The sequence below is a fragment of the Felis catus genome, chromosome B3 (genome assembly GCF_018350175.1).
Source record: "Felis catus isolate Fca126 chromosome B3, F.catus_Fca126_mat1.0, whole genome shotgun sequence".
NCBI classification, from domain to species: Eukaryota; Metazoa; Chordata; class Mammalia; order Carnivora; family Felidae; genus Felis; species Felis catus.
The window spans coordinates 115,852,020-115,866,863 of NC_058373.1; the positions used below are offsets into that span (position 1 = coordinate 115,852,020).

General features: G+C 38.3%; 1 protein-coding gene across 1 annotated transcript; it reads left to right on the forward strand.

Annotated features, from left to right (window-relative positions):
- The first annotated feature begins 1,105 nt into the window (after positions 1 to 1,105).
- On the forward strand, positions 1,106 to 7,688 carry LOC101082414 (disintegrin and metalloproteinase domain-containing protein 21). Its single transcript, XM_003987789.6, has 2 exons — positions 1,106 to 1,252; positions 5,159 to 7,688. The coding sequence occupies exon 2, from the start codon at positions 5,313 to 5,315 to the stop codon at positions 7,446 to 7,448; it is 2,136 nt and encodes a 711-aa protein (XP_003987838.4). The 5' UTR covers positions 1,106 to 1,252; positions 5,159 to 5,312; the 3' UTR covers positions 7,449 to 7,688.
- Positions 7,689 to 14,844: the final 7,156 nt, after the last annotated feature.

Sequence of the window (14,844 nt, forward strand, 5' to 3'; positions counted from 1 at the left end):
TGGAAGAGGAACAGTAATCCTCCAGACTGAGAAGGCACATTGAAACAGAAAAATGAAGGAAGTCGTTCCATACTGTTTACACAGGGTTTTATTCAGGGTAACTTACAAGAGTACTGAGTGAACAGTGATCCTGGCACTATGCAGCAATTCTCTGCAAAGTCAGGACCCTAACCCACAGATTTTATAAGACAAAGGGTAGTTATCTAAAGTGGTGCCATCTGTGCACCAGAGGAAAGATTAGAAGGCTTCTTGCATTCTGGTCAGAGTGTACGTTAACCTCCATGAGGCCTGGAACACAGAGCCCCAAGGGAGTCATTGCATGGACATGAACAAGATGGAGGGCCAAAGATGGAGTCAGTGTTGTCAGCACTCCTACAGCAGGTTTCTGAGAAAACCAGCATGAATAGAAGAAACTTTTTCTGAGATGAAATTGAAAAGGACTATCATCAAAAATGCTTCCAATTGATAGTTGTAGAGTTCTTAATCTCCTAGTTAAATTAAAAGGTGGCAAGACTCATTGGCCAAGAATCCTTTTAAAACAGAATCTACTCAGTGTTAGCATTAATATTTTACTGAATTGATTTTTACTCTATGTAATGTTTACATAGTTAAAGTTATCTTACAGATTATATGTTTTGCCAAACACTATGTCATAAATTCTCTACCAAATGATTTTGAGTATATTTTTCTCAAAAACATGAAAGGAGATACAATTTTTAAAACTTGTATATAAAACAAAAACTCAAAGCTATAAACTCTAAAATATTGAATATGGTAATTATAAAGGGAATTATATCAATGTTGTCTAGATTATTTAGAAAATATTTGATACTGAATGTAGACTTTGATCTTGACAGAGTACAGAGTCATGATACAATTTAGTTCCATAGTGAAAAGTGATTGTACAGTCTAGGCCAACACAGTAGTATGAGGGAAATTATGAAGCAGAAATGAAGCTACATTGTAAGAGGACATAGAATGGAGTAGAGGAGGCTAGCCAGTTCCAATTATATTGAATTTGCATAGAATTAGTGGAGCCAGAGCATCCTTGACAGCCAGTTGTTTCTGAAGAAGTGAAAGATCCATGTTGCTAAGCAGGTGAATTTAGAACTTAGTTACCTGGGAGATAAAAGGAGGAGGGCTTATGTTTCCCTTTGTTATGTGAGGTCAACTACCAGCCTTTGTTCATCGATAAGTGTGGTGCAAACCATTAAGAAAGAAAAGACCATGGAAATAACTGTTTATTGTGTTGGTAAGTCGTCTGTTAAGTTTGGTTTTCTGCATGAGTTGGGAGCCAGAGTAGGACCATGGATAATGTGAAGTTTCTTAATTTTTGTTTTGTTTTCCTTTTTAAAGATGGAAGAAACTTGAGCATGGGTGGGGAGTAAGGTGCTGCAGTAGGGTGATCAACTACTCCAGTTTTCCTCAGACTGAGGACATGCCTGGGATGCGGGGCTTTCAGTTTTAAAACAAGGACAGTCCTGGGTGAACTAGAATGAGTTGGTTACTCTAACTGCCAGTAAAGAACAGATGAAATAGAGTTGAAAGTAGAGAACATTAACAGAATCAGTCCACATGTAGGTAAGAGATGTGATGTGGAACAGAAGATGAGGGGCTACTACCTGAATTTGGGGGAGAATTACTTTTCCACTGAGACTGGGATATGGAGTGGGATAGAAGAGAGGTAGAAATGCGTATGGATTCAGATAGGTATGTAACAGTGAAAATCGTAGAAAGCATTTCATCTTTAGATTTGGCATCACTAGGGGCGCCTGGGTGGCTCAGTCGGTAAAGCGTCTGACTTCGGCACGGGTCATGATCTTGCAGTTTGTGAGTTCAAGTCCTGAGTCAGACTCTGTTCATTCTGTGTCTTCCCTCTCTCTGCCCCTCCCATGCTCTGTCTGTCTCTGTCTCTCAATAATAAATAAATGTTAAAAAAAATTTATAGATTTGGCATCACTATATATATATATATATATATATATATATATATATATATAGTGTTGAAGAATAAGAAATCCATTTTATATTGTGATTCAGTGGCCACACATATACAAACACCCCCAAAATTTTGGCACCATCTGTATGAGTTGCTAAGGGACTTCTAGGAATGGCCTCTAATATTTTTATTCAATTTCCTTTAAAAACATCCTGCAGGTCATGATCCATTAAATTGATTTTATGACTCTCTAATTCAGACATTGGTGACAGACAGATGGGAAAATAGTGCATTCAAGCATGATGGAATAAGAGAGGAGATGCACAGGTAGAGAGGTCTTTAGGAATTTGACATAGCTGTAGGGAAAGAAAGAGTTGATAAAACATACGGAGGAGGTCTGTTGTCTACTTTGAGATTCCGATAACATTAGAAAACAAAGATTTTTAATGACACTGCTTCACAGTATTAATGGAGGGTGATGTTCCTTTAGGAATTTGGGTGTCTGAGGTCCTAATAATAATATAAGGAGGACAACGAGTATGGCTCAAAGATTCTTTGGAGAATTTCCTTTTGTTGTCTGCTCTCAAGATGAGCTCTGAAGAATTTCCTTCTGTTGTCTGCTCTCAAGATGAGCTCTAAGTATAATAGGACATGGTTTATAGAGCTCAGCAGCCTTCTCTCCAACACTCTTTTGGCCCTTCTCACTTTCCATCCTCCCATCCACAATGATTCCCACTCCATAATAAACAACAAACATACAAAGAAAGCTATGAAGAGCAAATCTAGAAGTCAGGATTTCACCCAATTCAGAGATCTTTATCCTTGGAAGTTTTCATATAGTTGAATTTGTCTATGAACTTTGCTGTTCCCTTGTGGGCTACTTGCACCTTGGAATAAAGTGTTTATCCACTGCTCACATGGGTCCAAGCTCTCTAGGCAGGTTAACACTAAGAATATTGTTCAGATCAATACATCCTCCTATCTACCAGCACACATATAGCAAATCTAGAATAAATAATAAACTAAGATAATGTATATTAAGAAGGAAAAGATGAAGTCTACTTGGTTAACTATTTAACTCTGTGACTGAAAGGCAATCAGAATGAATGGATTTTTAGCTACTGACACTACACACAAATGAGGAAATCCAGAATATTAGGGATGTGTAAATGTAATGTCCTAGAAAATGAAGAAAAGAGCAATAAGGAATAGGAAGGTTTGAAATATCAGCTGATTTCTTGTCTGCATTTCTTAGGATGGAGAACCCGGACAAACTATTCCATTCCAATTGTGGATTCCCTTTTTAAGATCTTCACACATATTGTTTTGAGCATCCCCCTGCCCCCACTGCAGTAGTGCATGCCAGTTTTGATAGAGAAATGGAAAAAGTATGTGACAGAATTAATCCAAGTTTTGTTTTGTTTGTTTGAAAAGAATCCAGCCTCACGACTTGTTATTGGTAACAAAAAATTACATAAATTATTGAATTTCAGAAAAACTTTATCAAGTTTTTTATATATGAGTTACAACATTTCAAGGCATTTCAAATTTTCCTGTGTAGGGCTAATTTTGAACACTCATATTGATGAGTTTCATAAACTACATTGTTTAAAATCTCCCAGGGGTTTATGGAGGTCTATACATTAACAGTCCCTAAATCATAACCTTTATTAGTCTTAGATTAATCTGGTTCAGATCATAATTATAATGGTCTGATTGCGTGTCTGTTTTCCCACAAACTCAGTGCTTCTTAGCCTAATTTTTGTCATTTAGCTGAGACTATGATGAAGTCTACAGACACTCTCCTCAGCAAAAGAACACAAAACATTTACAATATTAAATACAATATTATAGGCACCTTAAAGCTCATTCTTGTGCCTGCCACAAATTTCTGCCCTAAACGGATAATTTATTTAATGCTCTCTATTTTTTAGTTCTCTAGTATCTAGCACAATGTCTGTACTTCATATACTTCAAACACATAAATTCTTGTTTAACACATAAGGAAAGAAATGCATGAGTGTTGCTAGTCAGACTGCATGCCATGTACAGAAATTATCCACTGTCAAAAGCTGTCAGTAAATATATTTGAGCAAACATTAGGAATTTCCCCAATCCTAAAATTCCAATAACTCTGATGATGTTGCCTCAAGAAGACAGAGTTCCTTTTCCCAAGCCTTTGAACTTTATAGATTCTCATTTTCTCTTTATAAGGCATTTTCTTTTGTCTTTGACATCCTTCTACAGACAACAATGTTGTTCTCCCCATTCCTTTAGAGGATATTAGCTTTTTAGGAATCTTTTCCTCTTCTAAAAATAATAATCAAATACGAACACATTTTAAGTAGCATTCATCCATAATCCAAGTACTTCACCACTCCTCTCCCCTTTTTTCATTTTTCACTGTATAAAGAACTGTAAGGGCATCTGGGTGGCTCTGTCAGTTGAGCATCTGACTCTTTGTTTTGGCTCAGGTCATGATCCCAGGGTGGTAAGATTGAGGCCTGTGTCAGGCTCCACACTGGCCGTGGAGCCTGTTTAAGATTTTCTCTCTTTCCCCCCTTCCTGCCCTTCTCCCCGACTTGCATGTGCTCTCCGTCTTGAATTAAAAAAAAAAAAAAAAAAAAAAAAAGAACTATACTAGGCATTATAGGGATACTAAAATGAGTTAAAATCATAAATCTGGCACTCAGCAATCTTGCAGTCCACAGAGCTGTGAATGAATGCAAACACAGCGAGGAGACAAGTAAATAACTTGCAATAAAGAAAGATGAAAGCAAATCATAAGACCAATGCAAACTGACATTAAGAAGTGTATTGTTTATGATCTCTCCAGTTTTGACAGTCAAAGGGGAAAGTATCAGTAGTTATACAGGGGCAACAGGCTTAGGCCAACATGCTCTTGGACAAATTGAGATACAGAGTCACCCTACTCTTAAGTCTCTTTAGTTTGGCGTTAAGTTTTTATTGTGGAGATTTTCATACTGCCTACATGGGTTGAGGTAATTGTATGAAAACCCAAATACTTATCATCAATCTTCAACCATTATCAACATATGGTCAATACTGTCTTATTATACCCCTCTAAATTCCCACCCCCATCTATTGAAAGCAACTCCCAAGCATTTTAATTCATTAATCACTTTTTTGTCATTCAATTCTTTCTCATTTTCCTTATCCAATCCCACCACCTCCCCACCCTTTTATTTTCACTTTCAGCACCGCAGCTGATGTCCATTTCTGCCAGGACGCAGATCCTTAAAGGTCAGCTCTACACAATGACCAATTAGGAGGAACCAGAACAGCAGTGCCTCACACTCTTTTTCCCTGGACAGATGACTTCATAACGGTGGCTGGTGAGGCTGAGGTGGCCATGAGAATTGTTCTCCTGCTGTTCTGGGTTGGAATGTCTCTGTTCCCTTCCAGCTTCTCCCAGGCTGGGCCCTCCCAATGCCTCAGCAACCCAGAAGTTGTGGTCCCCTTAAAGGTGACCGGCAAGGGCAGAAGTGCAAAAACTCCAGGCTGGCTCTCCTACAGCCTACAGTTTGGGGGCTGGAGACATGTTGTCCATATGAAGATCAAGAAGCTCTTGGTTTCCAGACACTTCCCGGTATTCACATACACAGATCAGCATGCTCTTCTCCAGGATGAGCCTTTTGTTCCCGACGACTGCTACTATCATGGCTATGTGGAAGGAGTCCCTGAGTCCCTGGTTTCCCTCAGTACCTGTTCTGGAGGTTTCCGAGGAATGCTGCAGATAAATGACCTTGCTTATGAAATTGAGCCCATCAGGCACTCTACCACATTTGAACACTTGGTTTATGAGATAAACACTAATGAGACACAATTCCCACCTATGAGATGTGGCTTAACAATGAAGGAAATTGCACTCCAACAGTTGAGATTTGAAGAGGCTAACAAACCAACTCTGAAGCAAAATTCTAATGATAAATGGTGGACCCACTCATGGTTTCTGGAGCTGATTGTGGTGGTAGAGAGCAATTTCTTAGTTTATTCTCAAAGCAACTTCTCAAAGGTACAGGAGGATGTGTTTCTTGTTGTCAACATAGTAGATTCCATTTATGAGCAGTTGGGTACTTATGTGATTTTGACTGGGATTGAGATTTGGAATCAAGGAAATGTTTTCCAAATGATAAGCATAGAACAGGTTCTGAAGGATTTCTCTCAGTGGAAACAAATCAGTCTTTCCCGGCTACAGTATGATGTTGCACATTTTTTCATAAAAAATTCACTTATAAGTGTACTTGGTATAGCCTATGTTGCAGGAATATGTCATCCTCCTATTGATTGTGGGGTTAACAATTTCCAAGGAGACTCGTGGTCTCTTTTTGCCCTCACTGTCGCCCATGAATTAGGACATACTTTGGGTATGCAGCATGATGAAGAATTCTGTTTGTGTGAGCAAAGTGGCTGCATCATGAATGCTACCAGAGTTCCAGCAAAGAAATTCACCAATTGTAGTTACACAGATTTTACAGAGACCACTTTAAACCAGGGATCATGTCTACACAATATTCCACATCCAGGGGAAGTCTTTATGCTTAAGCGCTGTGGGAATGGTGTGGTTGAAGGAGAAGAGGAATGTGACTGTGGATCTATAAAGCAGTGTCAACAGGATCCCTGTTGTCTGTTGAGCTGCACTCTGAGGCCTGGGGCTGCTTGTGCTTTTGGGCTTTGTTGCAAAAACTGTAAGTTCATGCCATCAGGGAAACTCTGTAGACATCAGGTCAATAAATGTGACCTTCCAGAGTGGTGCAATGGGACATCCCATCAGTGCCCCGAAGATGCATATGTGCAGGACGGGGTTCCCTGTGGTGACAATGCCTACTGCTATAGAGGGAGGTGTAACAACCATGAAGAACAATGCAGGGAGATTTTTGGTGAAGGTGCAAAGGGTGCATCTCAGAGTTGCTACAAAGAAATCAACACTCTGGGAAACCGTTTTGGCCACTGCGGTATAAATGGCACGACATACCTAAAATGTAATACCTCAGATATCTTTTGTGGCAGAGTTCAATGTGAGAATGTGAGGGTTATTCCCCATCTGAGAGATCACTCTAATTTGCAGCAAACTCACATCAATGGTGTCATCTGCTGGAGTGTTGACTATCATGTAGGCATGGACACACCTGATGTTGGGGAAGTAAAAGATGGCACCATGTGTGGTCCAGGAAAGATCTGCATTCACAAGAAGTGTGTCAGTCTGTCTCTCTTATCACAAGTCTGCCTGGCTGAGACCTGCAACATGAAGGGGATCTGCAATAATAAACATCACTGCCACTGTGACTACGGGTGGTCCCCACCGTACTGCCTGCACAGAGGCTATGGAGGTAGTGTTGACAGTGGCCCAGCATCTGCCAAAAAAGTTTTCTTGCTGCTAGTTGTGAGTCTTACTTTGTCTGTTTTGTTTTTACTGTCAACTGCTGTATTTATGTACTTTAGAAAACATTTTGGTCCCAAGGAGACGAAGGCACCGTCTTCGGGTTAGGAAAATGCCTCTAATTTAATATCCTGTGCATTATTAAGTTTTAGTCTCTTGGCAGGGAAAATGTTATTACATGCCCAAAACCAAGCACATTACTGACAATTTACAGAAAAATGCAGGAAACTTCCCTTTTGTCAGTATCAGAAGTATCAGAAACATTGCCATTAAGCAAAGGTAATTCCTAACATCTTCCTATCTACTGTTCATTGTTATAAGCAGCAAATAAAGCTCCATTTCCCCCAAGTTTATCCTCTTTGTGTTTCTTGAGCACAGATATGATTCATGGGAAATGCAGGAGACAGGTATGTGAGAACACAGACTTCATTTACTTCCAAAGTAACTTTTCAAAGGTGCAGAGAATGTATTTCTTGTTGACACAGTGGATTCCATTCATCAGCAGTTGGGTACTTATGTGATTTTGAGTGGGATTGGGATTTGGGATATTGGAAATGTTTTCCCAATGATAAGCACAGAACAAACAGACTGCCAAGTTCATGCCATCAGGGGAACTCTGTAGACATCAGGTCAATAAACGTGACCTTCTGGCATAGTGCAATGGGACATCCCATCAGTGGCCAGCAGATGGGTATGTGCAGAATGGGATTCCCTGTAGCAACAGTGCCCACTGCTATCAAAAGAGATGTATAAAGGAGGAGAAATGACTCAAATGTTTCTAACATTCTGCTCCAAAATCTGAAAAGAAAAATGATAATAATGTTTGTCCCACCCAACCTCCTGGGTTTATTTGGTAACCAAAAGAGAGAAGGAAATGAATTTTTATTAAAGTATAAACAAATTGTTTGTTTAATAAAAACTCCTGACCCTCTTCTTTCTGTCCTTCCTGGCTTTCTTTGCTTTAATTTGGCAGTTTGGGTATGCTCTTGAAATATTTGTTTTGAATATCAGAACATAATCTCTATGAGGTCAAGTTTGTTTTTGTTTTTTGTTGTTATATCCAATACCAAGAACAGTGCCTACTACAGAATACCTTCCTGGATGAAGTAATTAATTTGAATGGATTAATTGCATGAAATTTATTAGGAAGTAAAAATAATACTTTGGTCCTCTTTTTAAAACGAATGCAGCTCTTGCTCAAAATTAAATTTTAAATATTTAAAATACGTGCCATTTATAATGTTCCCTTCAGTGCCTTCCCAGTTTCTTTGTCCTCCAATTTTTCTTCTCAGTCCATTTGGAAATCCTGTCTCTTGAAAATACATGTCTAATCAGACACCTTCTATATATGGTCCAGATGATTTCTGAATGCCACTCTTTGTAAATTGAGTCAAACAACCTTTATAATATAATTTTCCATTATGCTTTGCACATATTGCATCCTCTGGCTATTTTCTGTTTTGAATATACTTGGCTGTGTCATGATTCTGCACACCTGTACATGTAATTTCCATTGCCAAAATGCTGCTTACCATCCTCCCCCACTCCCTTGCCCTTGGAAACTCTAATTTTCCTCTTGGAGGTCAAACATCTTATCTTTGGAAAAGCATTTCCTTGTGAAATATTAGATGTTCTACTTGTGTACTCCTGTCACTTTGTAGTCATTCTTTGATGCACTCTAGAATAGATGAGGAGAAAGTCTAACAGCCAGGGACAGAAAGAAGAAAAGGATGTCTAGTGGAACCATAGAAACAGGGGAGGATGAACCAAGAAGACAATCTGATTAAACCTAGTTTTAGAAGATAAGTCAGAGAAAGGTTCACATGTTTTAAGCATATATGTTCACATAGAGACAAAAGGCAGCTGTTCCAATTTATTGATTCTCTTTTAAAATTGAGCATTTGGGGCACCAATTGACCATTTGGGGAGCCTGGGTGGCTCACCACATCGAGCTCTGTGCTGACAGCTCAGTGTCTGGAGCCTGCTTCGGATTCTGTGTCTCCCTCTCTCTCTGCCCCTCCCCGGCTCATTCTATCTCTCTCTCAAAAATAAGCATTAAAAAAATTAAAACAAAACAAAAGAAGGTTAAATTTGATTACAGTCAAATTTACCAATATAATATTCTTTATTTTTAATTTGAGAGAGAGCACACAAGCTGAGGAGAGGGACAGAGGGGGAGACAGAATCTTAAGCAGGCTCCACGTTCAGCACAGAGCCTGACTCAGGGCTCAATCCCATGACCCTGGGATCAGACCTGAACCGAAATCAAGAGTCAGACACTCAACCGACTGAGCCACCCAGGATCCCCTATTAATCTAATATTCTATTTACTGGGTTTTATATTTTTGCTTGAGATTACTTTGAGAGAATCCTTTTTATATTTGGTAACATGTTGGCTTCAGTTTTTTTTTTTTCAACGTTTATTTATTTTTGGGACAGAGAGAGACAGAGCATGAACGGGGGAGGGGCAGAGAGAGAGGGAGACACAGAAACGGAAACAGGCTCCAGGCTCTGAGCCATCAGCCCAGAGCCCGACGCGGGGCTCGAACTCACGGACCACGAGATCGTGACCTGGCCGAAGTCGGAGGCTTAACCGACTGCGCCACCCAGGCGCCCCTTGGCTTCAGTTTTAATGGTTAAATCTGGATTTTACTTTGCTATAAGGAGTGAAATAGGACTCCAACCATATATTTTTCAATTGGCTAGCCAGTTGTTCCAATATATTTTATAAGCCATTGTTTACTGTTTTACTGGTAAATTAAGATTTTGTATTATATTTTAATGTTAATTTGTTAGTCACATTATTTTACTGGTAAGTTTTTATAAGAAGGCACACCTTTTGCATTATTTCTAATTTTAGGAAAACTGCATTATTACTTTGTTAGTTGAGTTCACTAGGGCTGGATATCAAGATTAGTGGGTAGAATTTAACCTCCTTATAACAAACATATAGTCTTTTACCTATTGTTTTAATCTGGGTCCTCCAAAAAGCAGACAGACCAGGATTTAAGTGGAGTTAGTTTATTTGGGAAGCACAATCAGGAGTATATTAATGAGCAAGTTTCCACTGTGGGGTCATCCCCTGTGAACTCTCTAAGAAGTCATATGAAATATACTTTGGAATATGCCTCCGTGGTACAGGAGAAAATATTCTGGAAGAGAAGTGAAATAAAGATGTTTCATTTATTATTATTAGGTGTTCACTGGAGCAGAACTTTTAATTTTCTTTAGGAACTTTTCCTTTGCATTCACAACTTGACCATTTGGCACCATCGATCTAGCTTTTGGTCTGTCTCAGATTTCAACATGCCTTCCTCCCTAAGCTTAGCCATTGCTAGCTTTTGATTTAATATGAGAGATGTGCAACTTTTGCTTTCACTTGAACACTGAGGAGCCATTGTAGTTATTAATTAGCCTAATTTCAATATGGTTGTGCCTTAGGGAATTGGGAGGCCCAAGAAGAGGGAGAGAGGTCAGTGCAACAGTCAGAAAACAGAAAACATCATCAATTAAGTTTACCATCTTAAATGGGCATGGTTCACGACAACCCAAAACAATCACAACAGCAACATCAAAAATCACTGATCACAGACCATCATGACAAATATAATGAAAATGTTTGAAATAATATAAGGATTACCAAAATGTAACACAGAAAACTGAAGTGAGAAAATGCTGTTGGAAAAATGGAGCTGACAGACCTACTCAGAGTTGCCAAAACCCAATTAAAAAAAAAAAAGTTCTCTGCCAAGTACAAAAAACCCAAAGCAAACAAAGAAAATGAAGTATGCCTATATACATCCAAAATCTTGCTTCAAAGCTATGTTAACTCTTCTTTTCACAGTATAAAAACAAAATAATTTATATTTGAATAAAATATAAAACCCAGTAAACAGAATATTAGATAATTTGACACTCCTCAGAACATCACACTGGTCCACCAATATTGGTGGAAGCATGCTAACCAAATCTGGGGAATGGCAAGTATTGTGAATCCATGTCAGAGTATGGGAGAAAAGCTACACAAATATTTAGGGGCCTGTCACACTGGGGATATTTTCAGGGGTACAACAGTGGGAGCACACTAAGACATTCCTTTCAATCTAAAGAACAAATTAATAAAACCCAAGTCTCCTATCACTGATAAAGAAGCATACTGCCTGATAGGGTAAGTCACTCTGGCCCCACCCCTTCTCCTTCTCTGCTTCCTTCTCTTTTTCCCTCACCTTCTTTCCCTTCTTTCTCTTTGATTTTCTGCATTCATTTAAACATAAATCTGCAAAAACACCTACAAAAATTTCTAGGCCTTTAAAAACTTCATTGAAATGTTCCTGAAGATTTCAAGTATATGTAAAAATGGAAACAGTATAATTATGAACTCATATACTCCCAGTAGCCACATTCAACACACAAGATTTTGCGACTCCTGCTTTGTTTATCCCAATTTTTCTGCTGAAATATCTGTAGAACAAGTCCTAGATTTTGTGCTATTATACTCCAATTCACTTCAATATGCATATCTAGAATAGCTTCTATATTTTCGAGGTGGTAGTAAATTAAATAATATATTATCTGAAAACAATGTAACAAGTTAATGATGTATATTATAATTTTTTTTTCAACGTTTATTTATTTTTGGGACAGAGAGAGACAGAGCATGAACGGGGGAGGGGCAGAGAGAGAGGGAGACACAGAAACGGAAACAGGCTCCAGGCTCTGAGCCATCAGCCCAGAGCCCAACACGGGGCTCGAACTCACGGACCGCGAGATCGTGACCTGGCTGAAGTCGGACGCTTAACCGACTGCGCCACCCAGGCACCCCAATGATGTATATTATAAACCCCAGAGCAACAACTAAAATATTTTAAATTGTTTTTTTAATGTTTTTATTTATTTTTGAGACAGAGAGAGACAGAGCATGAGCAGGGGAGGGGCAGAGAGAGAGGGAGACACAGAATCCGAAGCAGGCTCCAGGCTCCAAGGTGTCAGCACAAAGCCTGACATGGGGCTCAAACTCACGGACTGTGAGATCATGACCTGAGCTGAAGTTGGACGCTTACCTGACTGAGCCACCCAGGTGCCCCTAACTAAAAAATTTTTTAAAAGAGATATTAGTAGTAAGCCAATAATGGAGATAAAATAAAATTCAAAGAAATATTCAACCAAAGAAGGCACAGAAATAGAAAAAAAGTTATGAAGAGCAGATGACACAAACAGAAAACCAATAGCAAGATGGTCAAATTAGGTCCAGCTATAAAAATAATTACAAAAAATTTATATAGCCCAAATACACCAATCAAAGGTAGACATTACAAAACTGGTTTAAAAAGGAAGGTGTAATCGTATGTCTATAAGAAACATTCTTTAAGCAAGTCATATAGATTAAGATACTAGGATGGTAAATGTTAGCTACATAAACATTAATTGTAAGTAAGGAGAATTGCTAAATTGACATCAGAAGATGTGGACCTCAAGACAAAAAAGTACTTAGAGATAGAGACATTTCATAATCATAAAAAATGGTCACTACATCAAGAAAACATAACAATCCAAATTGCACAGGCACATGATAACACAAATATAATAAATGTAAGTAAAAAACTGGCAGGTAAAAGGAGAAATACACAAGCTACTATTTGTGGAGTGATTATTTCAACATTCCTCCCTCTCTAATTAATAGAACAGGTAGATGGAAAATCAGTAAAGATATAGAAGACTTGAGTAGCTGTATCAACCGACTTGACTCATGTGACATTTATAAAACATTACATCCAACATTAGCAGTATACAGATTCTTTTCAAGTACACGTGGAACATTCGCTATGCTGGTCTATGAAACAAGTCTTTAGAAATTTAAGAGATTTTATTTATTTATTTATTATTTTTTTATTTTTTTAGAAAGAGAGTGTGAGCAGGGGAGAGGGGCAGAGGGGGAGAGAGAGAGAGAATCCTAAAGAGGCCCCACACTGAGTGATTAAGCCTGACATGGGCATTAATCCCACAACCCTGGGATCATGACCTGAGCCAAAAATCAAGAGTCTGTTGCTCAGTCTAGTGAACCACCCAGGTGCCCAAGAAGTTTAAAATTATGCAAGTAAGTTAGAAAACAAAATGTAAGTTAGAAAACAATTACAAAAACATACTGTGAAACTCACCCAAATATATGGACATTAATCAACACATCTTTTACTTGTGAATGACAGGAGAAATCATGAGAGAAATTGGAAAATATTTGAACTGAATGAAAATAAACTTACTGCATGTAAAAATTTGTGAAATGTAGTGAAAGCAATACCAATATAATTCCTAGCTGCATTTTTGTAGACATAGACAAGTTAATTCTAAAATTTACATGGGAGGGCAAATGAACAAGTATAACTAAAATAATTTTGAAAAATGAAGAGAAAGAAGAATCACACTACCCTATTTAAAGATTTAATACAGGTGCACCTGGGTAGTTCAGTTTATTAAGTGTCTAACTCTTGATTTTGACTCAGCTCAAGATCTCATGGTTCTTGAGTTCAAGCCCTGCGTCAGGGCTCAGCGCTGTGCTCTGAACTGTCAGTGCACAGCCTGGTTGGAATTCTCTGTCTCCCTCTCTCCCTGCCCCTCCCCTACTCCCTCTCTCTCTTTTTCTCTCTCAAAATAAATAAATAAACTTAAAAAAAAGATTTAACACCAAGCTACAGTAATAAAGACAGTGTAGTACAGGCAAAGGGATAAACGTACAGATCAGTGAAACAATAGAAAATCAAATTGACAGATATAAATATCACCATTTGGTCTTTGATGAAGGTGCAAAACCAACTCTATGGAGATAGCAATCCATCAAACAAATGGTGTTTTAACTTTTAAACATCCTTATGCAAAAAAAGTGAATGCTTACACTTTCTACAAAAATTAACTCAAAATGGACCATAAATCTGAATATAAAATGTAACCTATCAACTTTTAAAAGAAAACGTAGGAAAATCTTTGTATCCTTCAGTTAGGCAGACCTCTCAGAATTGACACCAAAAGCACAAGCCATGAAACATTAATACATAGGACTTTGTCAGAAATCTTTTGCTCTATGAAAGGCACTATCAAAAGAATGAAAAAACAAGCAAAGTTTGGAAGAAAATATATGTAAATCACATATTCAGCAAGGGACTTGTATCCAGAGTATATAAAGGGAATCTTAAAACTCAACAAGCAAAACAACAACCCAATTTTTAACAGCAAAGGACTTGATAAAAGTTCTTTATCAAAGAGCATAGAAAGATAATAAACAGGCACCTGAATAGTTGTTTAACACCGTTATCCAATAAAGAAATGCACATTAAAACTACCATGAGATGAGTATGAAAGCTTTTTTTGTGTCTCGCATCCATGAAATACAGTCAGACCAGCACTAAACCATCCTCCACACCTAGAAGACTGATCTGAGGAATAACACAACAAGCTGCACAACCTGAACTACAGAACTCAGCAGGTACATGGTGAGGAGAGGTGAACTGGGGGA